Below are 24,924 nucleotides of genomic sequence, written 5' to 3' on the forward strand. Positions count from 1 at the left end.
AAAGATTCAAAAGTATTTTTTTTTTTTAATTTTTGATTTATGAAAAGTAGTAGTACTAATGTCTGGTATAATTTTTAAAATTAAATTGCAGCCTTCTAAGAAGCTATTTAGGAGTTTATAGAGAAGTTAAAAAAAATAACTTCTCTCATAATACTACTACTTTTTATCACATTGGATAAAATACTAAATTAGTCCCCTACGTTTGAGCGTAATCCTGTTTTAGTCCTTCAGGTTTAAAGTGTCCTATTTGAATCCAAAAAGTTTCATTTAGTTTCAATTTAGTCCCACCGTGAAGTTAAAGATAAATAATTAACGAAATATCCTACATGACAGTAGTATAAGAACAATGTCGATAATTTGGAGAATAAGTATAAATTTCAGAGGCACAAAATCAACCATGGATGCATCAATACATGTATTTAACAATTTTTTTTAGTTTTATAGAAAATATTTCATTTTGATTATAAGAAACTCGATAAATAAATGTATTGATGTATCCACGTTGATTTTGTACCTTTGGAGCTTGTACTTATTCTTTAGATTATCGACCTTGTTCTTATACTGCTGTCATATAGGAAATTTCGCTAATTATTTATCTTTGACCTCCGATGGGACTAAATTGAAGCTAAATGAAAATTTATTTTATTCAAATAGGACACTTTAAACCTTAAGGACCAAAACAGAAATACGTCCAAACGTAGGAGACCAATTTAATACTTTACCCTATCACATTTCTATAAAATAAGCACTTTTAGAATTAAAAACTCAAACACATCAGCTACTTTTAATATAGTCATTTATTGTTTAAGCTTTTTTTTCAAAAAGAGCTTAATTAATCTATTTACCCAAACTGAACCTTAATCTAATAAGATATAAACACAAGTTAATAGTGCTACAAATTCTAATCAAGAGGAAAATTTTAACTTGAATTTAAAATTCAGTAAGGTGTAGCTTTTGCCTTGTTAATATACTGTTGATTTAAGATTTGCCTTATAAAAGCCAAGATTTAAAGTAGGAAAATGTCCACTGATAATACCGATTTTTTTTAAAAAAAATCATTAACTTCACGAGTGACGTTCGCTTATGGTTCGACCCACTTCTATTATCCAATATGTCAAAAATCTTATAGAAGATATTATCAATCAAGCACCCTTCATAACAATATTACACATGACAATTAACTATCAGATTGTCTCATAATTAACATTAGCAAGTCATTTAATAATCTGTTCATATTTTGCTAAGACATATGCAGTATATATGTTACAAATTTTTAAGCAATTCTAACGTGGTTCTAAAATGGACATACTTAATTCATTAGTAGAAAATAAATTACTCTTATTTGGTGAAGAATATTCTCGAACAAAAAGAGCTGGTTGTTTTGGCTGAGGCAAGCAAATTTCACTACCTAACATCATAACCACAGATGACATGCTTGGTCTCTCATGTGGATTCTGTTGGAGACACAGAAAACTAATTTGAATGCATCGCAATGCTTCAGAGCCATTGCAAGATTCTTTTAGGTCTTCACTAATCAAGTCTAAAGGCCTCCCTTCCATCCACAAATTCCATGCCTGAAAAAAAAAAAATCAAATTAAGAATCAATAATATCATTAATTCACAATGGACAGTAAGAATAGAAATAATAACAATATATGTTGTGCTTACGTATCCAGTAAGGTTTGTATTTTCTTTTTCATGGCCTCCTGTGTTTTTCTTTCCTGATACTATCTCCAACAAGAGAACACCGAAGCTATAAACGTCTGATTTTACTGAGCAGTTTCCATCAATTGCATATTCCGGTGCTATATATCCACTAATTTAATAATATATGATTAAAATGAGAAGCAGTTTACATAATAGCTAAACTACATATTAGAAATCAAGAAATGTTGAGTATCCTTACTATGTTCCAACAATGCGATGCGTAATTTCTGCAGTCTTGTCTTCTCCCAAGATTCTAGCTAAACCGAAATCTGAGATCTTTGGATTCATCTTATCGTCAAGTAAAACATTACTTGCTTTGAGATCTCTATGAATAATTCTAAGTCTTGAATCTTGGTGAAGATAAAGAAGGCCTCTCGCTATCCCACATATTATATCGAATCTTGTAGGCCAATCCAAAAGCATTCTTTGTGTTTGATCTACTAATATTACATGCAAGATAATATTTGCCACATTCAAAGTAAGAAGTTTTACAACTACTATTAAACAATTTCAAATATGCATATAAAGAATTTAGTGTTCATACCAAATATAAAGAAATCCAAACTCTTATTAGGCATGTATTCATATATAAGTAATTTCTCTTCATTCTGAATGCAATATCCTTTTAGTTTGACAAGATTACGATGCTGAAGTTTAGCAATCAATGCAATTTCATTCTTAAATTCCTCGGCCCCTTGTCCAGAACCAGTTGAAAGCCTCTTAACTGCTATTCTTTGTCCATTTTCCAATGTTCCCTGCCATTTATCAATTGCAATTTAGCCTTAAAATTTTCATTTTCTATTCTAAGATTCTTACAAAAGTAGCTTAATATGTCTATTACCATGAAGACAGGTCCAAAACCACCTTCTCCAAGCTTGTTTTTATCAGAAAAGTTATCTGTGGAAGAAGCTATAACTGATAGGTCATAGAATTGAACCTCTGTGTCTTCCTCGGAATGATCCACGAATGCTACAATAGCCTCTACATTATCTTAAGACAAGTTAATAATTACTCTTAATTATGATTCAATAATTTACTTATTGCTCAAGAAAATTAGATAATTCTTACCTTTCAGAATGGCCCTTTTCCTTCTTTTCCATATCAAACACAAAACTAAGAGAAGGCCACATAATACGCCAATTGTGACTCCAACTGCAACTCCTATTTTGACCTTGCGTCCGTTGTTTGTCTCTTCAATGGTTTAATGTCACAATACAAACATAGTTTAAACCATGTGGCATAATTTAGGATTAAAGAAAGATTAAGAGCAGTTTAAGGCCAAGTAAATGCATTACATACCTAACTCTGAAGCAGGAACTCTAATATAAAGATCTTGGCCTGCATCTGGTAGAATCCTCAAGTCATTAAGATCACCAAACCACAAAGCACAACCACTACCTTCACCTCTAATATCCGAATTCGCATAAGCAACACAGGAACAATTCCTCAAGCATTTGTCTCTGCAGTCAACAAGGTTCATGCTCTGATTCAAGTACCAACAATTCTCAGTGTCCGGCACTTTCATCTTCTCATACTTAACAAACTCATCACTTTCACATTGTAGCAGCTTGTCGCGCAAGCAACCTCCTGCGCTGTTAGGCCTGAACCCTCTCAAACAAGCACAAGCATCAACTGCGGACGTGTTCCAATCACAATTGGAATTAGGACCACAAACACTATATCGCTCGCAAGAGTCTCTTGGCAGGGAAACATAGACCTGCCATTGTTGGTCAGAATCAATCCAAACAAAATACAGACGCTTGTAGGTGGCTTGATCCAACACCATCCTCACGGGAACTGAGTTGTTATCAAGGTGGAATGCGAAGTAGACTTCATCCTCATTGGAGACAAAAACTAAGCTGAAAAATGCTTGGCGCTTTATGGTTGGTTTGCTACCATAACCCACTCCAATCCACGGTCCAGAGTTGAACTGTTTCATTGATCCTATTCTCTGCATTGGTTCTGGCCACTTAGTCACATCCATTCCCCAATTTAACGTTCCTGGCGAAGGATCTTTGTTATTCTTCCACGCAGTTACGCGCCTATCCAAACCAGTCTTCAAATCCTTACCAAGCTTCATCCCTGGCAAGAGTGTATCACCAGGGTAATCAAAGCTTTGCCATAGATAATTCTTTTCTTCCGTCAGAACAAGGTTCCCTGAATCCAAGAGCTGCAGGATTGGATTCTTGGGTTTTGTTGATACGCTCACAGACCATAGAACAGTATTGTTGTCTTGACTAAGGAGTAGTGTGTTCTCTGTTGTGTTGTTTATGATCAATAGAAGAGAGTTGGGTTTGGTGGCGGGTTTTTCGCGGTTTGCGACCCATACAATGGTTTGACCTGGGATATTTTTGTACCATATGCCAAGGTAATAACGGTTGGTGGAATTATCAAGAGTGAAGAAACCAAGCTCAAATTGTCCGGTCTTGGAAACTAAGGTCTGGTTTTTACTTAGAGACTGGAAGTGAGTGATGGTATCAGTTTCTGCAATTGTTTGGAAGATTTGAAAGAGAAGAAGGTAGAAACTGATAATTGGTATAATAGTAATAATGAAGTTTCCCATTGTTCGTGAATTGTGATGGCCCCTTTAATTTGCGAGGGTGCTCAAAAGAGATAATATAACATATACTGATATACCGTTAATCACAAAATGATTTGACATATGATATTTCTTCAACACATATAATATGTGGGTATTTTAACAACGATTTCTTCGACTGCGTATTAATTCTTGGTGTTGCTGTTGATTAGTAGCTATTGGAGTCAATGCTAACAGAGGTGATTGCGTATACGCATTGATTACTGTTGGGTCTCCTATTACCTTGACTACAGTTCACAAATCAAAATTATCACCACAAATTATGCTCTATTTCATTCTAGTTTTAGAAATGAAACAAGTTTCTAGTGGTTAGATATTTAGTATAATTCAATTTTGATGCACAGAAAAGGTCATATACTTAAATTCATTGTTTTTTTTTTTTAAAACAAAAACTATGGCAAATTAGGTAGCTTTTGTTTCAATAAGATTATATGATAGAGACTCAATATTGCACTTTGGTGATAAAAAATTATGTTGATTCTGAGACACAAAATTTTAGTCCTTTTAATACTTTTAAAAAGTGAGGACTCATAGAATTAAAATTTTTTGAGATTGACATTGAATTTTAATAACATTTCTTTTAAAAAATATCTTCATTTAACTTTTCAAATTCTAAATTTACTATTCAATTTCCATATTTATCTTAAACTAAGGGCTTGTTTGGGTGAGCTTTTAAGAAAAGATCTTTTTTCGAGTTATCTTTTTTTAAAAGATCTTATGGAGAAGTAAAAGTAATTTTATGTTTGGATATCTCATACAAAAAGATCTTTTTATCTATCAATTATGTTTGGGTATAACAATATAAAAGTACTTTTTTGTTTATTTATTACATGAAAAACATCTTTTTTTTAAAGAAAAAAGATCTTTTAAAAAAAGATGTAAATTACAGCTTCTCAAAAAAGATCTTTTTTTGATTTTACTAGTGCTTTTACTTTTACTACTAGAAATTTGCCAAACATGCTAAAAAATAAAAAAAAGATCTTTTTTCAATGAAAAAAGATCTTTTTTTAACAAAATAATGGCGCCCAAACATGTACTAAATATAATAATGAGATATCATTTCCGTCAATATATTTTATACCAGACTTAATTTAGTCAGTCTCTAAATCTTTGTTTTCAATCTTAATCTTTCGATCTCAATCTCCTTTCTAAACGCAATCTTATAGTTTTTTATCAATGAAAATTTTAAGTTAGTGTTGTGAACTTTTCGCAGAGTAATTCAATTTTCTTCAATTTCTTTTGTTTCACAGTGGCATATTATTGATAATAGTTTCAAAATAGTGACAAGTCCAATAATAATTTTTGAGAAAATTTTACCCTAATAAAATCCATGTTGACTTAGAAAAGAAAAAAAAAATTCTTTCATATAATTTTTGTTACCGAGCTTCCATCTCTGTAATGCTTAATTCGTTTTTACAAGTACTGGAACTGGAACCATCAAAAGGTTCACAAAAGATAAATGTAGGAGCTTTGGGTTGAGGCAAATCAACTTCGCTTCCCAACATTAAAACCACAGAAGACATTGTTGGCCTATCATGTGGATATTGCTGTGCACATAGGAGGCCAATGTGAATACAACGTTGTACTTCACTCAAATTCCATGAATCTTTGAGGCATTCATCCACCAACTCCAGTGACCTTCCTTGCTTCCATAAATCCCACGCCTATATTAAACACACATATATCAACCGTGTTATTTATTCCATTCATCAGTTAAGAATATTAAACTTAAAATTGCAACACACTTACGTTTTCATACAAGCTTTCATCATTGTCACTTGCATAAAATAATCTTCTATTTCTCTTTCCAGATACTATCTCAAGTAATAAAATGCCAAAGCTAAAGACGTCAGATTTTATCGAAAACAGTCCATTAACAGCGTATTCTGGAGCCATGTATCCGCTAGAAATATATATCAAAAAAGATAATTAGAACAATAATATTACTAGGAGTATCTTCTTATTGTGATTCAAAGAGAAAAAATTAAATATGGATATGACTTACAAAGTTCCGACGATTCTCCTTGTATTTGCTTTACTTTGATCGCCTCCAAAACTTCTAGCTAGACCAAAATCTGATATTTTGGGTTCCATCTTGGTGTCTAATAAAATATTACTTGTTTTAAGATCTCTATGTATAATCCTTAACCTTGAATCTTGTTGAAGATACAATAAGCCTTTAGCAATTCCGCTAATAATGTTAAAGCGCTTGGACCAATCTAAAGTACTCCTTCGTTCTTGATCTGTCATAACATGCAACAGTATTGTAGTAAGTAAAATATCATCATAAAGGAGTTACAAGTCTACTAACCAGAGATTTAGCTAACAAAAGTATTTTAATGGATACAAACCAAAAATAAAATAGTCCAAGCTTTTATTAGGCATGTATTCGTATATTAGTAATTTCTCCTCTTCTTGAATGCAACATCCGAAAAGCTTTACAAGATTACGGTGTTGAAGTCTAGCTATTAGCTTTACTTCGGTTTTGAATTCATTTAAACCCTGGCCAGAACTACTTGAAAGCCTCTTGACAGCAATTTGCTGTCCATCTTCTAATATACCCTAAATAACAGTACATCAAAAGTAAAATTTCTTAGTTGCAGACGTATTAATTGTCCTTTAAAACATAATTTAGGAGCATATCTAAAAAACTAACCTTGTATACAGGTCCAAAACCACCTTCTCCAAGTTTATTGTTGGGGGAGAAATTATTAGTGGCCATTGCTATTGTTGATAGATCAAATAATGGAAGCCCCATATCTTCCTTTTGTACATTGGTGTGATGAGTAACAAGCTCATCAATCCTTAAATGTTCCAATGCTATGTATTAAGGAAATAAAAGAGGACAATTAGAGTGTATTTGGGAATGCCACTAACAATGTATCCTCTAAGAATTGATTAAAAAAAAATGGCAATTCAATTTAGGCAATGAAGTGAGCAGCATGTCCATTGTTCCCATTATATTCACATCAATGTATGTACCTTTTGATGCTGTTTTTTTCCTAAGCATGTACCATGAAGCAATGATTATCATGAAAATCACAATAATGCTCCCGACAACTATTCCAACCACCGCTCCCTCCTTTCGTCCATGTTTTCTCCCTCCTGACTTCTCTGCATCATTCTAAATACTATAATACTAGAAAGACAATAACATAAAGTTATTTTATTTAATATAAATATAACTCTATAATTATATAGTTATTACATCTAGCTAATAACCTTTTTAAAATGAATAATCGATCAACAAAATTAAATAGTTCATGAGAAAAGATCAAAAGAAAGAAAAGAAAAATTTAAAAATAAAGTGGAATATTAGTTGATTATTTTTTGTTCATAAACCATAATTAAAAAGAAGACGACGCAGTACCTTGTTCCTCTGAAACTGCCATTCGAATATAAAGATCTTGTCCACCTTGCTTGACCAACCTAACATCAAACAAATCACCATTCCACAATTTGCATCCACCCAAAATTACGCTATACGCCATACAAGAACAGTTGCTCTTGCATTTTCCCATGCAATCCTGTTGGTTGGACAGAGAATAACCACCACTTGGTTCTTTAAGAGAAGAATATCTAACAAACACATCAGTGCTACAATTCAAAGGTTTGTTTCTCACACATCCCTGTGTAAAGTTCAAGTAATAAGCATAATCAGTTGGGGACTTAGGAGTGAAACCATCCAAGCAAACACAAGTTTTTGCCTCATCGCAGTTCCCGTTTGGTCCACACACTCTACTGTATTGGTCACATATGGTGGTGCTATCATTTTTATTTAACCCAGAAGATGAAGAATTAGAGGAAGAAGCTTCCACAAACATGTAGGTGTAGGAAACAAGAACAAGAAAAATAATAAGAAAATTTTCCATCAGTGTAATTGTTACAGTGCTTTTTCAACCTTTTGGAAATAATCATATACGGGGCAAAAATATCAAGAAAAATTTCCAAATTGAACATAAACCAGGCATACTAAACAGTTTTATATTCTATCTATCAATCTATGTCTGGCCTTTAAAGTCAAACCGACGTTATTTGATGTTGACTAATTTCATTGACGTATTCAAATTAAACTATATTTGTTTGTTTACACATATTGTTATGATTGGTCCATGAAATTCATTTCATCTAATATTTTATTTTCAAATTACCCATTCACATGCATGCTTACAATTGGCACTAAATTTATAATCCCCTCCACTCTTGTTAATAATTACATGACTGGAGAAGAGTACACCTGATCAAGACTCATTCTTGGTGATTAAGTAACCTATAATCTTTTGGAGTTTATTAATGTATGAATATTACTGGTACTCCTAAGTACTCTCTCTTTTATTGGATTTTATTAGGTATTGTGTGACATTAGTTGATCACAGATGTATAATAGAATATGAAGAGATAGCTAGTATAATTTTTATTTTTTTATTTTTCTTTTTTTCTTTCTTTTTGGCTATATATAGCTGTATCTTTTATCTCTGTAATCAAATAATTTATCATTAATGCAAAAGACACATTTCTTTCTTCTTTAGCTTGCTTTTCACTAAGAAATCTGCAGTTCACAGATTTCATCATGGTGCGGTGAGCATGGAAGAGCTGCAAATATTGTTAAGCAAGGATTGTGAACTTTACCCTTCCTTCTGCAACATCCATAGTAGATCGAGAAGCTGGAGTAGATAATCCAGAAAATTTGCAACCACAAACATTTTTAGTGAGTGATTTACAAAATCTCACAAAATTGATGAATCAACTTGCCAGCCTTCAAACGCAAGTAGAAAGATCAACATTGAACTCGATTCAAGACCAGACAAGTCCCTTCTACCTCCATCCAAATGAAAGCCCAGGTTTATCACTAACTCAAACTCCTTTTACAACTCGAAATTATCACTCATGGGCGAGATCAGTTTGGCTATCCATCAAATCAAAGAACAAGTTGGGATTCATTGATGGAAGCATTCTGAAACCTGAAAAACTGACTCAACCTATGAAGTTTGGGACAGATGCAACACATTTGTACTATCGTGGTTGCATTCTTCCCTAAGCACGGAGATTCTTCAGAGTGTTCTTTGGTGTAACGTGGCCTCGGAACTCTGGAATGATCTCAAGCACAGATTCTATGAAGGTGATTTATTTCGGATAGTTGATCTTCAAGAAGAGATGTTTGCGATGAAGCAGGGAGATCTATCCATCACTACATATTTCACTAAATTTAAGGGAATTTGGGAAGAACTTGATGAGTTCAAACAAATTCCATCCTGTGACTGTGGAGCATCATGCTCATGCTCATGTGGACTGAAGATCATCAGAGAATATAGAGACCAAGAACATGCTGTTAGAATTTTGAGAGGGTTAAATGATCAGTATACAACAGTAAAATCACAGATTATGTTGATGGTGCCACTGTCCAGTGTGAATTCCATCTATTCTTTACTTTTGCAACAAGAAAGACAATTAAGCAACTCAGATCAAAGTGAAGAAAGGATGCTAGTTAATGTTGTCAATATTGGAGGAACTGGTAATGAAAACAACAGAGAATTTGGTATGACCTTGAATGCAAATTCTAGTATCACAAATCGAGGTGGCAGAGGTGGACGTGACCGAGGCCGAGGCAGAGTTAGTAGTGGAAGAGAAATGATGAGAAGTTGTTCTTATTGCGGAAAGGCTGGACACACCATAGAGACTTGCTACCATAAGCATGGATTTCCTCCTCATTTGCAAAAGAAATTTGGAGTAGCAAATGTGAACAATATGATTGTTGCTGAAAAAATATGTGTAGATGGCAACGTGACTGATGTGCATTCAACTCAAGAGGAGAATAGTAAAAGCCTAGACAACTTGTTTTTCGAAGATAAAAAACAAGCATTGATTTCTCTATTCCAACAACATAAAGGTGATCCTGCTCATAGTTCTCTTCAAACACAAGCCATAAACACAATGATAGCTCCTTCAGCAGGTATATACCATATTTTATCAGTTTCTCACATTCCTTTGCACACACATGACTGGATAATTGACACTGGTGCCACTGCACATGTTACTTTTTCTCTTGATACTTTTCACTCTCATCACACAATAGATCCTATGTTAATCAAATGTCCAAATGGAACTGAGACCACAGCAACAATTAGTGGAACTATAATTTTAACCCGTGATTTTTACCTTACAAATGTGTTATATGTGCCCTCTTTCAATTTTAATCTCATATCTGTGTCTGAAGCAACTGATTTTTTACCTTGTCAATTTTTATTTAACAATACACATTGTGAGATACAGGACAATCTTTTCTTGAAGATGATTGGTCATGCTAGACAAAAAGGTGGCTTGTATATCTTCAATACAGATGCAATTTATGTCAACTTAGGAGCAAAGAATAGAGAACTAGTCAACACCAGCAATTCAGTTAGTGTTGCTGCTGTCACATATACTATAAATCATGAAACTTGACATTGTAGGTTAGGACATGTTTCAATTGATAGGTTACAAGAAATGAAAAAGAATTATCCTTTTATTGTATGTCCATTAAAAGATGAACCTTGTGAACCATGTCATTATGCAAAACAAAGAAGATTGCCTTTTCCTTTGAGTCAAACAAAATCTGTCAATTTATTTGATTTAGTGCACATGAATATTTGGGGACCTATTTCTACTCCATCTTTTGCTGGTCATAAATATTTTTTAACAATAGTAGAAGATAAAAGCAGGTTCACTTGGGTATTTTTTATAAAAAATAAAAGTGAAACTTATTTTTTTATTCAACAATTTGTGCAACTAATTGAAACTCAATTTCAAACAAAAATAAAAAATATCAGAACTGATGATGGAGCTGAATTTATCATGAATTCTTTTTATGAAAAACAAGAAATAGTTCATCAGACTTCATGTGTTGAGACACCTCAACAAAATGAAGTTGTAGAACGAAAACATCAAGATATTTTAAATATTGCTAGAGCACTCATTTTTAAGGCTCATCTTCCTAAAATTTTTTGGAGACATGCTGTACATATTCTCAATAGAGTGCCTAATTCATCTATTAATAATAAAAGTCCTTATCAGATTTTTTTTGGTAAAATGCCAAACATTCAACACTTCAAAATCTTTAGATGTCTTGCATTTGCTTCAACTTTAGTTGCAAATAGAAAGAAATTGGATAAAAGAGGAAGAAAATGCATTTTTCTTGGCTTTAAAACAGGAACAAAATGATATCTTTTGATGGACATAAATAACAAACAATTTTTCATATCTAGAAATGTAATTTTTTATGAAAATTTCTTTCCATATAAGGATAATCAAGTTTCTCATCGATTTGAATATGTTTCCAATTCTAATCAAGACACTAAACCTACATTACATAATCATGATCCTATAAATGTCTTTGATAGCAGCACATTATCTTTCCATACCTTAGATTTACATCCCATTCAACATACTTTACCAAATACTCCTTCCAACACTATTGATGTTCAACCACAGCCAACCTTACCCATGTCTTTGAGTTTACCAGTAGCACCAGCATCATGTACTACACCATCATATGATGAAAATTCATCCAATTCTCAACCCACTCGTATTAATCCACCTCCTTCACTAAGAAGATCTCTTAGAGAAAGACACAAGCCAAGATACCTTGATGATTATGAATGTATGCAAACCACTGTCTCTGATAGCATGATCCAATCATCAATCACAAAAAGGTATCCTCTTTCCAATTATTTGAGTTACAATTCCCTGTCACAATCACACAAAGCACTTTCCATTACAATTTTCACAAATCCAGAGCCAAGAAACCATGAGCAGGCTATTCTGAGTGATTGTTGGCAGAAAGCAATCAAAGCTGAGCTTCAAGCATTGGAGGAAAGCAAGACCTGGAAACTTACTACTCTACCGAAAGGGAAGCATGCAATCGGATGTAAATGGATTTTTAAAACCAAGTATAACTCTAATGGTACTATAGAGAGACACAAAGCAAGGCTTGTGGCCAAGGGCTTCACTCAAACACAAGGGTATGACTATTTTGATACTTTTAGTCCTGTAATCAAAATGACTATCCTTCGTGTACTCTTAGCAATTGCAGCCAATAAGAACTGGTTTATTCATCAATTAGATGTGACCACTGCTTTTCTTCATGGTGATCTACCTGAAGAAGTCTATATGAAGTTGCCCCCTGGTTTAAATGCACAGCCAGGAATGGTTTGCAATCTGGAACGATCCTTATATGGCCTTAAGCAAGCAAGTCGCCAGTGGAACTCCAAGTTATGCTCTGTCTTGATTGCTTCAGGTTACTCACAATCAAAGACAGATCATTCTCTTTTCACCAAATCTTCTCCAATATGTTTCACTTCTATTCTTGTTTATGTGGATGATTTAGTTCTAGCGGGAGATGACATAGAAGAGATCCAACATGTGAAGATGAAATTCGACACTTTGTTCAAAATCAAAGATTTAGGCGAACTAAAATTTTTCTTGGGCATGGAAGTTGCAAGGAGGAAAAGGGAAATAGCTTTATATCAAAAGAAGTATACTTTTGATCTCCTAAAAGAGTATAGATTATTAGATTCAAAACCAGCCAGCACACCTACGAATTATTCAATTCATCTCTCAAAGTCATCACGAACATTGTTGGATTATGCTAAGCCATATAGAAGACTCGTTGGAAGGTTGATATACCTCACTAATACCAGGCCTGACATAAGCTTTGCTGTTAGCAAGTTAAGTCAATTTTTAGATTGTTCTACAGATGAGCACTTCAAAGCAGCCTTACATGTGTTGAAATACTTGAAAAGAGCTCCTGGATAAGGATTACTTTTTGAGTCTATTTGTAACTTGTCCCTCCGTGGTTTTTCAGATTCTGATTGGGGTACATGTCCGAATACCCGAAGATCAGTGTCCGGATATTGCTTCTTTCTTGGAAGATCTTTGGTGTCCTGGAAAAGTTAAAAAACAACAAGGAATTTGGCTGATGTACATCTTGAATGACTTCAAAATCAAGTTACCAGGTCCTATGACACTATTTTGTGACAACCAATCTGCTAGATATATTGCGACTAACCCAGTATTTAATAAAAGGACAAAACACATTGAGATTGATTGTCACAAAGTTAGAGAAAAAGTTCAAGACGGTTCTTTAAAACTCATGCCAATTCCATCAAGAGAACAACTTGCTGATGTCCTTACAAAGGCACTTCCACCAGGTCCTTTTGAAGAGTTATGTAGTAAGCTTGGAATGTATAATTTGTACACTCCTAGCTTAAGACAGGCTATTAATGTATGAATATTACTGGTTCTCTCTTTTATTGGGTATTGTGTGACATTAGTTGATCACAGCTGTATAATGGAATATGAAGAGATAACTAGTATAATTTTTTTTTTTTTTTTTTGGCTATATATAGCTGTATCTTTTATCTCTGTAATCAAGTAATTTTTTATTAATACAAAAGATATATTTCTCTCTTCTTTAGCTTGCTTTTCACTAAGAAATCTGCAGCTCTGGACGGATTTCATCAGAGTTCAAGATGATTAAGTGTGAAAGGAAGCTTGATAAGACAAGACCGAACCTTATTGGATCAAATTGGTGAATAACTTTCTTGATCCATTATTTCCAAATTAATTAAATTTCAATTTTATACCATAAATTTAGTTGTTGAAAAACATACATAATACTTACATTAATTTGGGGGTAGTGGTTGAGGCCATATATAAGACGTTGATAGTTTTACACTCGGTTATTTAAGAAGATTGAACGAGTAAGAACATATCAATACATAAAAGAAATGTAGAAAGCTTGGTAAGAATTTTTAAATCTTTATTTGTTAGTAGGATCGGAATAGTAGTGAAAGTAGGGTAACATAGTGCCAAAAGTGTAAATTTTCCATTGAAATGGTGGTAAAAGAAAGTGTAGTGATTGGAAAATTCATAGTTCAAAGTTAGACCAACTCTGTTGACTCTTATGCTATGTGTATATGTTCTGGAGTGGGGACTGTATATATTATAATTAGGGCTAAATATTCTTCTCTTATCTAGGAATTGGTATATTAAGATGATGTATTTTCCATCTAGATGACGATACCAAAAAAAGCAAATGAGTATCTATACTATACTTTTCCATCTCAAAGTTTGATTCGGTATAATTATTTTGGCATGTTTGTACTTTATACTGTGTATTTTCTTCTTCTCTTTTCTTCTAGTACTTCACCACTCCTAGCATAAAAACTAATAAATGCATTACCAATTGAAAAATCAAAATAACCAGAGATACAACTGTTCATGAATTTGCTGTCCTTGATTAAGACCTTGAATACCTGCTCATGCACTAATTGAACTTGCAAATCTTATATTATCATATTAAATTCCTTGATCATGCATTTCTTCAAAGATGCTAAGAACTTCATATTATAATTAAACTGAGTTTTTAACGTTTCAATTACAATTAACTAGATTTTGTAATATAATTTGAAGTGTATTTAATTATTATCCAATTATAGTATGAATTTAAACTTTGATTTGGATTTTAGATTTTAATTATTATTTTTTGTTGTATTTGATTATAAATTATACTTCGTGTTTATTAAAATCAATCATCAAAATTTCATTAATATAAAATACATGTTAAAATATAAACATACATTAAAAATAAATTAAACAGATATATTTATACACAAATACATTAATGGCGTATATGAATAGTATTTTTTGTTTATTATAATTTGATTAAACAATGTACATTTTTCTTGGGCATGTAGGACTACAAGTTCGCGCACCCCCGACTAACTCTATAATTTATATAGAGTTTGTCTGACTCGGACGGCAAACTTTAATAATAGCAACTATTATCATCGTCTCCAGAGTATATAGGAGTACATAAGAGTACATATCATACTTTCTTTTTTTGTTTGTGTTTGGTCGATCATGGTATAGTAATTAAATTGTATAGTAAAGAATAATACTTTTATAAACCAAATAAGATATTCACAAAGAAATTGATGTTCAAACAGTCTTGTTCATCACAATCATCAACACTGAAATAAAGATCTCTAAGTTTGAAAAATGCTAGAAAATTTTAAAATACGCTAAAAAATCTGGAAGACCGTAAAAATTCTAAAAAATCTTATAAAACCCTAAAAAATACGGTTTTTTATGATTTTTTTAGGATTTTTAGAATTTTTGAAGGTTTTATGAGTGTGTGTTTTCTGTGCCAAGTCAAACTTAAGGACAAAATACCAAGAGTTACGGCTAGGTTTAAGGTGCAAAGTACCAAAGAAAAGAAAAAAAAAGCTTTTGTAGAATCTCTTTCCAAACAAAGTTAATTTTAAAGAAAAAACATTGAAGCAACCAATGATAATGATCTATCTAACGAAAAAAAAAAATTTGCTCTATTTTTAAATTGTGAGCCGTTGAACTTTGAAAAAGTTTCTAGAATAACAACCGGAAGAAAGTAATGGATGAGGAGGTTCATGTCATTGAAAAGAATGCCATATGGGAGCTGACAGATTTACTTGCAGATAAAAAGCCGATTGGAGTAAAGTGGCTTTACAACACTAAGTACAAACTCAACTTGTATTTCTCGTTGGTGCCGACGATATTGAATAAGCCATGTTTGTTGTCGGTATACTTTTGTGTATTTTTATATACTGTTGGAAATGCTGATAATGGGCTAATGGCTTAAAAATTGAAATTTTCGAAGATTTGGATGAAGTTCGCCGGGAGTGCGGCGAATTCTATAAAATTATAGAAGTTAGCCGGGATTGAGCGAACTCACTCTAATACAAAAAAATTACATTTATGAAATTAAAGTTGAAATATTAGGTTTAGAGAAATAATAATTTTTTTTATTTTATTTTAAAAAAAAAGTCCTATTTGATTATAATTTAATTATATAACATTGAACTTTAATTTAGATTTTTAAATTTGATTATTATCTTGAATGTGTTTGATTATAACTGAATTTTATAAATAGTTTAAAACATGTTTGATTATAATCTAATTATAACATGAGTTTAAACTTTGATTTAAATTCTTAAGTTTGATTATTACCTTAAACACATTTGATTATAATCAGATTCTGTAACATAATTTGAAAAGAGTTTAAAAGTATAATTAGGGACATCTAATTCCAAAACAACTTGTCTAAAAACACTAGAATTTAGAGTGATTTCGACAATAATCAAACATAATTCTGTATAATTAAACATAAAATCAATCAAATTATTACCGGAGCAACAATTTGTAACCAAATTATTATATATACTCAAAGTTTAAGTTTGTATTTTCTCAACCTCACATATAGTATTAGTAGTTTCAACATACAAGAAATCTCATTGTGTAAGAATATAAACTAACTTAAGACTAACAAATATAAAATCAATCAAATTATTATAGGAGCAACAATTTGTAACCAAATTATTATATATACTCAAAGTTTAAGTTTGTATTTTCTCAACCTCACATATAGTATTAGTAGTTTTAACATACAAGAAATCTGAAATCTCATTGTGTAAGAATATAAACTAACTTAAGAGTAACAAATATTAAATAACTTGAATCAATCAAATATTGTTCTGAAAATTAATCATACAGCAATATATTGATAACCTAAAACAAAAAAGTAACAAACTAGCACTAACAACCACAAAAAAAAAGCCAACCTCCAATAATATTTAATTATTACAACTAGGTATCCTTTAAATATTATTTTTTATTCAGCTTTTAGAAAAGAAAAAAATAAAAAACAAATAACTCTCTTAATTTTTTGACCAATTAATATGTAAAAATGAATATTTAAATTAATTAAATAATAATAAATTTTTAAAAAGATTGACTAAAGACTAAAAGTTAAAAGACAATATACATCCCTTCCCTTTATTGTAAATGGTTTTTGGAATTCCTCATTCATTGGTACTTTTAAAATTAATTGTGATGCTAGTTATTTTGATTCGGGTGATAGTGTTGGCTTTGCTTGTATTATTGGAGATTGTAATGAGAGTTAGCAAATAGGATGTTTGGGAATGATTGAGAAAAATAGTATTTTTCAAGGGAATTTGTTTGCTATTTTGAGAGAATATCTCTTAGCTTGGGGTGTGAGTCAGCGAGATGTTATTTGTGAGACAGATTGTGTGAAAGCGTTTAATCTTGTTACTAATCACCAAGATAGTTTTGGGTTTATTGATCCGTTGGTGTTCAAAATAAGGAATATCATGCATTAGAATTGGCGTGTTGACTTTCGTTTGATTACGAGAAATATAAACACAGTGGCAGACATCATGACAAAGATGGTGATAAGATTACAAATTCATGATGTAGAACTTCATTCTCCTTGAAGGAAGTTTAAAAATAATCTTAAACGAGACTGTTATTCTATTCAGTTCCTTTATTTTTCCTGTTTTTTATTATTTAATTTATTTAAGTCACAAAAAAAAAGTTAAAGGACAACAAACATTTCTCATATTTGATATGCATAGCTCTTTTAATGTAGCTATTGAAATGACATTATCAAGTTTAGTTTAACTTGCCTCCAAATCAAATTCTTAACATTTTTTTTACCGAAGATATGGAGACTCGAACTCGCAACCTCTTAATTGAGTATGAGAAGATTATGCCATTTAAGCTATTGCTTCTCGGCAAATTCTTAACATTAATGCTGAGTCTATACTAATTTGAATTCAGAAAGCATATATTCGTTCACCATAACTAACTAAAATTTATATATTATAAATCTATCTATTTATCTATTCTTAATATATAAAAGTAGGTACATAGGTTTACCCACATTACTTCTAAGTTATTTCTCTTCTTCTACTAACGCCATATCAACACCATCGTTTACTTGGCAAAATTTTAGAATCCACCATTCAAATCTTGCCAAATCAACTTTTATTTTCAAATTAAAAAAAAACACAAAAAATAACTAAAAAACACAATAAAAACCAACGACTTAACTTTTTCCAAATCAATCCTTATTTCTAAAACAACAAAAACACAAATTAACATTTACCCAAAAAAAAAAGCTCTGAAAACCAAAGAGCTTATTACCTTTTTCATACTTTTCGAAACCCTCTTTCTTTTGGCACCTCTCCGTACCAAGATCCTATTTCCTCCATCCTCTTCCGGTCTCATGAGCCATTGTTTTTTTCTCAAAACAAATTGTCCATCACGATGTCCATCTCCGGCGGAGCCGCATTGCATAAATTGCAAAAACCAGAGCAAACTCCATTCCTCCTGTTGCGGTTTTCCTGTCAGAGCTCGATTCTGGGTCTCAGACCAATGTCACCATTCGGCGCCGCCAACGTAGGAAATTCGTCCCAGGTATCTTCCTAAAGATTTTCAACTTTGCCGTTTACTCTTCTCATTCTGTTGTTCAATATCATTTTCAATAGCCCTATTTATTGCATTGCATAAATTGTAGAAACCAGGGCAAACTCCATTCCTCCTGTTGCGGTTTTCTGTCGGAGCTCAATTCTGGGTCTCAGACCAACGTCACCATTCGGAGCCGCCAACGTAGTAAATTCGTCCCAGGTATCTTCCTAAAGATTTTCAACTTTGCTGTTTACTCTTCTCATTCTGTTGTTCAATATCATTTTCAATAACCCTATTTATTTGTTATAAATAATAACATTTTAATTGTGAATTCATTGCAAGTAGCACAGGTTTATGTATTCCTCTTTTTTAAACGGTTCTGTCCAACAATCACAACCAAAATTAGGTTTACCCACATTACTTCTAAGTTATTTCTCTTCTTCTACTAACGCCATGTCAGCACCATCGCTTACTTGGCAAAATTTTAGAATTATCTATTTATAATCTATCTATTTATAATATATAAAAGCTGATACTAACTTTCTCCACAATGAGTTTAAGCCATCTTTTCTTTGCTAATGATGCCACATCAGCAATTCTAATGACTTGGCAAAAGATGAAAATCAATAAATTACTATTTAGTAAAATATTTTAAAAAAATTAAAACAAAAAATTCTTATCTATTATTATTCAATTGAAACATCAAGCACTAATTAAATACAATAAACATACATTAAAAGTGTCATAATAATAATTATTATAAAAAATTTCAGTTACAAATATTCAAATTCTACCACTTATATATATTAAGACTCTTTATTTCTTAATCTCTCATACTAATTGTCAAAAATTTTTTAAATTTAATTTAATATTTTTATATGTTTTTCATTCTCATTCATTATTTTTTTAATTATTTACAAACAAAAAAAACACAAAAAAAATAAAGTGTAACAATTAATGTAAATCGAAAAATAAAAAAAAATGAAAATACAGTTTTATATAATTCTAATATAAATAATCTATATTTTTTTTAAAAAATAAATTTAAAATTTATTTATAATATGTTCTTTAAAATATTTTTAATATAGTATTTATTAAAATCTATTTATAATATAAATAATTTACTGCATGGCATCTCACTCTAGTATATATAAATTTTAGTATTAGGAATTACCGGACTCATTGGCTCTTACAAGAAGGCATCAAGATCCAGGAGAGTCGTTGAGCTTGAAATCAACGAATAGAGGCCATTGCCTAAGAGAATTGCATTTGCTGCTGTTAGAATATAACTAGGATCAATTATGATTCTCTTAGTACCTATAAATACCTTTTCATATTGTATCATTCTAGACAACTTGAATAAACATACACTTAATAATACACAAATCTTTTCTCCAATTTAGTCTCTTATTTCTAACACCTGCACTTTGATTTTTATAGAACTTTCCTTTTCTTCTTCTACCATCATTCTTGCACTGTATTATACTTTCTCTCTCTCACCACCAATGCAATGTTGAATAAAATTTCTTGTTAGTTGCGGTGCCTTTTTTATGATCTTTTTTGCAGTTCTGAATATAATTTGAAATTGGGTATTTAGGAGAAAAGAAATAGCTAAAATCAAAAGAGAAGAATGATAACATGCAGAAATCAAAGGGAAAAGAGAAAAAACTCACTAAATTGTACTTCATCAAAATGCAGAAGTAGAAAAGATGAAGATGGTAGCGGGTGTGACAGGAAGAAGAGTGGAGGAGGAGGTAATTTGGCGCGTGTGACTTAGAGGTATGAGAGAGGAGGAGCGTGTGTGAATGAGTGAGAATGAGATTGTTTTTTCAGTTTTTAGATTTTTGTATTTGTATACGTATAATAATAAGGCAGCTACTTTCATGAAGATGCCAAAAACATCTTTTCATGATGATATTTGTTTAAAAAGTGTAATTTATTTATTTTGCAACACTTTAAATAAAGGTAACATTTTTATTTCAAATAAAATCAAGCCTTACAATCTATCATCCAATGGTCAAAATAATATATCTTCACATGATGACAATCATTAAATCTTCATTGGAGTAGCCACCAATAATAATAATAATAATAATAAACTAGCGTCACGAATTTTAGAAGAACGAAAAGGTTATCAAAACTTTTTGAAAGAAAGAAAGAAGGAAAGGAAGGAAATTACATAACACCGAAATTAACTGGTCATCGTTACAGTACAAAGCCATTTAATCTGCTCTTATTTTGCTACACAATATATATACTCCCTAACGAGCTTCTACATTGGAGATACTTAATTCATTGACAGAAGCTAAATTACTCTTATTTGATGAAGAATAATCCTTATTAGAAGAAGAATATTCTCTAACAAATAGAGCCGGTTGTTTTGGCTTAGGCAAACCAATTTCACTACCCAACATCAAAATTACAGATGACATCTCTGGCCTGTCATGTGGATGCTGCTGCAGACACAGGAAACTAATATGAATGCAACGCAATGCTTCAGAAGCATTACAAGATTCTTTCAGGTATTCACCAACCAAGTCCAATGGCCTCTCTTGTATCCATAAATTCCATGCCTATAAAAGAACACATCAAATTATGTGTCATTAATTCATAATGATGGTAAAATACAGAAGTTATAACAGTATATTATTGCAGTTAAATTGCTACTAGTCCTATAGTTCAAAAGTTTACAGCCAAGTTCTTCTATTGCATTGTTAATTGAAAGCGATAGTAAACAAAAAAGGAAATAATAACAATAATATATTTTGTACATACATGTCCAATAAGGCTTGTACTTTCTTTTTGATTGTGTTCTCCTCTGTTTTTCCTTCCTGATATTATCTCCAACAGCAAAACACCAAAGCTAAATACGTCTGATTTTATTGAGAAGTTTCCATCTATCGCGTATTCTGGTGCTATGTATCCACTAACAAACAATATAAGATGACAATCAAAGACCGTTGTTAAAATATTCTAAACTATATAGTGAAAGTCAAGAAATGTTAAAAGATCTTACTAAGTTCCAACCACCCGACGTGTAGAATCTGCAGTTTGGTCTCCTCCCAAAATTCTAGCTAATCCAAAGTCTGATATTTTAGGATTCATCTCATCGTCTAGTAAAACATTACTTGCTTTAAGATCTCTATGAATTATTCTAAGTCTTGAATCTTGATGAAGATAAAGAAGACCTCTTGCAATGCCACAAATTATATGAAATCGTCTTGGCCAATCCAATACTGTTCTTTGTGTTTGATCTAGTAAGATATAAACACAAGTTAATATTGCCACAAATCCAAATAAAGAGGACAATTTTAACATGAATCTGGAATCTAGATTTCTTACCAAATATAAAGAAATCCAAACTTTTATTAGGCATATATTCGTATATAAGTAATTTCTCTTCATTTTGAATGCAATATCCATGAAGCTTTACAAGATTACGATGCTGAAGTTTGGCTATCAAGGCAATTTCATTCTTAAATTCCTTGATCCCTTGTCCGGAACTAACTGAAAGTCTCTTAACTGCAATTCTTTGCCCATTTTCTAATGTTCCCTGCCATTTATCAATTTCAAATATTGTAAGAGACACAAGAGAATTTCATTTGTTATTCTAAGATTGTTAAAAAGAAAAGTGGCTTAATATGTCAAATTACCTTAAACACAGGTCCAAAACCACCTTCTCCAAGCTTATTTTTGTCTGAAAAGTTATCAGTGGAAGAAGCTATAACTGATAGGTCATATAATGGAACCTCTGGATCTTCCTCTTGTTCTTCCTTGGACTGATCCTTTAATGCTGCATTAGTCTCTACATGATCTTAAGACAAGTTATTAATTAATCTTAATTATAACAATGCAAGAAGTTACTTTATGCTCAAGAAAAGCAGAGAACTCTTACCTTTCAGAGTGGCCCTTTTTCGCCTTTTCCATATCAAACAGAATGCTAAGAGAAGGCCACATAATACGCCAACTGAGACTCCAACTCCAACTCCTATCTTGACCTTTCGTCCATTGTTTGAATCTTCAATGGTTTATTGTCAGCAGAGAACACAAACATTTATTCATGAGACAGTGAGAATGCCAGAAACCATGTAGCATAGTTCAAGATTAAACCATGGACCTCATTGTTTGTATAAAATCAAACACACCCTAGTCCTAACAGTGAGACAATTTATGTTGGGTACAAAGATCTTGCAAAACGTAAGCTAAATGGACATGAGAATATGTATTATATATATAACCGTAAGTATAAATGTAACTGGATCATAAAGTACACATAGCTCAAATAATATTTCAGCAAAAATACTTTTGATTGTAAGACTTGATTAAATAATTTCTTTCGTTGTAACATTAATAAATACCCACAAGTATCTAAGCAGTACCAGTAATTTGTAAATTTTAAATTGTAACTACTTATCAAGAGTCAAGTCAACCATTTATTAAGAGCACGCACGCACCTAACCTTCAAAGGAGATAATCAAAGAAGCATTTATATAATAGAAACAGCAAAGATGTTAGTCCATAAAATTAAAAGCTAAAATTAATGGCATACCTAACTCTGAAGCTGGCACTCTAATGTACAAATCTTGGCCTGCATCTGGTAAAATCCTCAAATCGTAAAGATCACCAGACCACAAAGCACAACCACTACCTTCACCTCTAATATCCGAATTCGTATAAGCCACACAAGAACAATTCCCCAAACATTTCGTTCTGCACTCATCAAGATTCATGCTCTCATTCAGGTACCAACAATTCACAGTATCAGGCACTTTCATCTTTTCATACTTCACAAACTTATCACCTCCGCAATTCAGTGGCTTGTCACGCAAGCAACCGTCAGAGCGGTTCTGTCGATTCCATTCTTCCGGCGACTTGGGCCTAAACCCTCTCAAACAATCACATGCCTGAGCAGGCAACTTTGACAAATCACAGTTCCCATTGGGGCCGCAAACGCCGTATTGCTCGCAAAAATCTCGCGGCAGCGAGTTATAAGCCTTCCATTCTTGCGAACCGTAGTCCCAAACCGAGTACTGACGCTTGTAAGAAGTTGCATCCAGCACCATTCTTGTTGGAACAGAGTTGTTAACAAGATGGAACATGAAGTAAACTTCATCCTCATTGGAGACATAGACATAATCGAAAGTTGGTTGGCGAACTCTGGTTGGCATGCTGCTGTAGACCAATCCATTCCACGGTCCACTGTCGAATTGTTTCTTTGATCCTGTTGTTTGTATTGGATGTGGCCAGGTTGTAACTTCCATCATCCAAGTTAAGTTTCCCAGTGAAGGATCATCCACGGTTTTCCACACGGTCACGCGTCGATCCAGGCCGGTTTTCAAGTTCTTCCCTAGCTTCATCCCTGAAAGAAGCGTGTCAGAAGGGTAATCAAAACTCTGCCATAAATAGTTCTTTTCAGTTTTATCATCTTGTTCTCTCAAAACAAGGTTCCCTGAGTCCAGTAGCTGAAGAACCGGATTGGAAGCGCGTCTCGACGGCGGTGTAGACCATATAACAGAGTTGTTCTGGAGGACGACAAGTGTGGTGCTGTTTTGTGTGGTGTTTATCTTCAAAACAGAAGGGATGTTTGTTGTGATTGGTTTCTCTCGGTTCGCGACCCATACCACGGTTTGAACCGGGAGATTGTTGTACCATATGCCGAGGTAGCGGTTTTTAGAGTTGTTAGGAGTGAAGAAACCAAGTTGGAAGGTTGTGTTGATGGAAAGTAAGGTTTGGTTTTCGGTTAGAGACTGGGAGTGAGATATGGTGTGGTTTGCAGCAGTGGTTTTGGGGATGGTAAAGAGAAGGAGGTAGAAGAAGAAGAAGAAGAAAGTGATGACGGAAATTGGCATATTAAAGAAAGAGTTTGCCATTGTATGTGCCCGCTATGAATGGGTGTTCATATTTTAAGCGATTACCAACCTTCCAACAAGGTTGATCATATTTTAAGACGTATGTTATGGTCCCAGAAAAGGACCTTACATTTCTGTAAATTGGAATACTATTCCTTCCTATAGTAATATTAGTCTTCCTATCAACTTCAAAGTGTTGTTTATATACTATACTCAACTATTAAAATCAATTATTATGTATTTATTTATGAATTACATGTATTATTAAATTTATTTTTAATATATATTTTATATTCTAAGATATATTTTAGAAAAATATTAAAAATAATCATTAATATTTAAAAGTATGTCATTGGATTATTAGATTAATAAAATTAAATTAAAAAAATTAAGTTGATGATTAAAGCTGTGTTTGTTCACATAAATACAAAATTGTATTTGACAAAATGAGACATCGACAAAAATATTGTGTTCACAGACATTGAA

The 24,924-nt window shown here is 32.3% G+C and overlaps 4 protein-coding genes across 8 annotated transcripts; 1 reads left to right on the top strand and 3 right to left on the bottom strand.

The window, feature by feature from the left end:
• Nucleotides 1–1,158: 1,158 nt before the first annotated feature.
• LOC107612487 (G-type lectin S-receptor-like serine/threonine-protein kinase At4g27290) lies at nucleotides 1,159–4,421 on the bottom strand. 4 transcript variants are annotated; one of them, XM_016314179.3, is made up of 7 exons: nucleotides 3,007–4,421; nucleotides 2,776–2,898; nucleotides 2,549–2,697; nucleotides 2,252–2,462; nucleotides 1,907–2,144; nucleotides 1,669–1,816; nucleotides 1,159–1,574 (listed from the first exon to the last, which is right to left on the bottom strand). In XM_016314179.3, exons 1-7 carry the CDS (start codon nucleotides 4,268–4,270, stop codon nucleotides 1,284–1,286), a joined length of 2,424 nt encoding a protein of 807 aa, XP_016169665.1. In that variant the 5' UTR covers nucleotides 4,271–4,421; the 3' UTR covers nucleotides 1,159–1,283. The 4 variants fall into 4 exon arrangements, with proteins under 4 accessions (XP_016169665.1, XP_016169663.1, XP_088353557.1 ...); XM_016314177.3 differs by having other exon boundaries at nucleotides 1,907–2,147; XM_088497431.1 differs by having other exon boundaries at nucleotides 2,549–2,688; nucleotides 3,007–4,420.
• Nucleotides 4,422–5,644: 1,223 nt separating this feature from the next.
• LOC107612489 (G-type lectin S-receptor-like serine/threonine-protein kinase SD1-1) lies at nucleotides 5,645–8,260 on the bottom strand. Its single transcript, XM_016314182.3, has 7 exons — nucleotides 7,677–8,260; nucleotides 7,289–7,420; nucleotides 6,963–7,126; nucleotides 6,658–6,868; nucleotides 6,312–6,549; nucleotides 6,056–6,209; nucleotides 5,645–5,970 (listed from the first exon to the last, which is right to left on the bottom strand). The coding sequence occupies exons 1-7, from the start codon at nucleotides 8,176–8,178 to the stop codon at nucleotides 5,683–5,685; spliced, it is 1,689 nt and encodes a 562-aa protein (XP_016169668.1). The 5' UTR covers nucleotides 8,179–8,260; the 3' UTR covers nucleotides 5,645–5,682.
• Nucleotides 8,261–8,993: 733 nt separating this feature from the next.
• Nucleotides 8,994–10,611, top strand: LOC107610640 (uncharacterized). The gene is made up of 2 exons (XM_088496784.1): nucleotides 8,994–10,256; nucleotides 10,577–10,611. Exons 1-2 carry the CDS (start codon nucleotides 9,461–9,463, stop codon nucleotides 10,609–10,611), a joined length of 831 nt encoding a protein of 276 aa, XP_088352910.1. The 5' UTR covers nucleotides 8,994–9,460.
• Nucleotides 10,612–20,747: 10,136 nt separating this feature from the next.
• Nucleotides 20,748–24,619, bottom strand: LOC107612491 (G-type lectin S-receptor-like serine/threonine-protein kinase At4g27290). 2 transcript variants are annotated; one of them, XM_021109020.2, is made up of 7 exons: nucleotides 23,139–24,619; nucleotides 22,485–22,607; nucleotides 22,243–22,394; nucleotides 21,932–22,142; nucleotides 21,606–21,843; nucleotides 21,365–21,515; nucleotides 20,748–21,162 (listed from the first exon to the last, which is right to left on the bottom strand). In XM_021109020.2, the coding sequence occupies exons 1-7, from the start codon at nucleotides 24,457–24,459 to the stop codon at nucleotides 20,851–20,853; spliced, it is 2,508 nt and encodes an 835-aa protein (XP_020964679.2). In that variant the 5' UTR covers nucleotides 24,460–24,619; the 3' UTR covers nucleotides 20,748–20,850. The 2 variants fall into 2 exon arrangements, with proteins under 2 accessions (XP_020964679.2, XP_020964678.2); XM_021109019.2 differs by having other exon boundaries at nucleotides 22,243–22,403.
• Nucleotides 24,620–24,924: the final 305 nt, after the last annotated feature.

This window comes from Arachis ipaensis, chromosome B8 (assembly GCF_059453495.1).
Source record: "Arachis ipaensis isolate K30076 ecotype BB chromosome B8, ASM5945349v1, whole genome shotgun sequence".
In the NCBI taxonomy this organism is placed as follows: domain Eukaryota; kingdom Viridiplantae; phylum Streptophyta; class Magnoliopsida; order Fabales; family Fabaceae; genus Arachis; species Arachis ipaensis.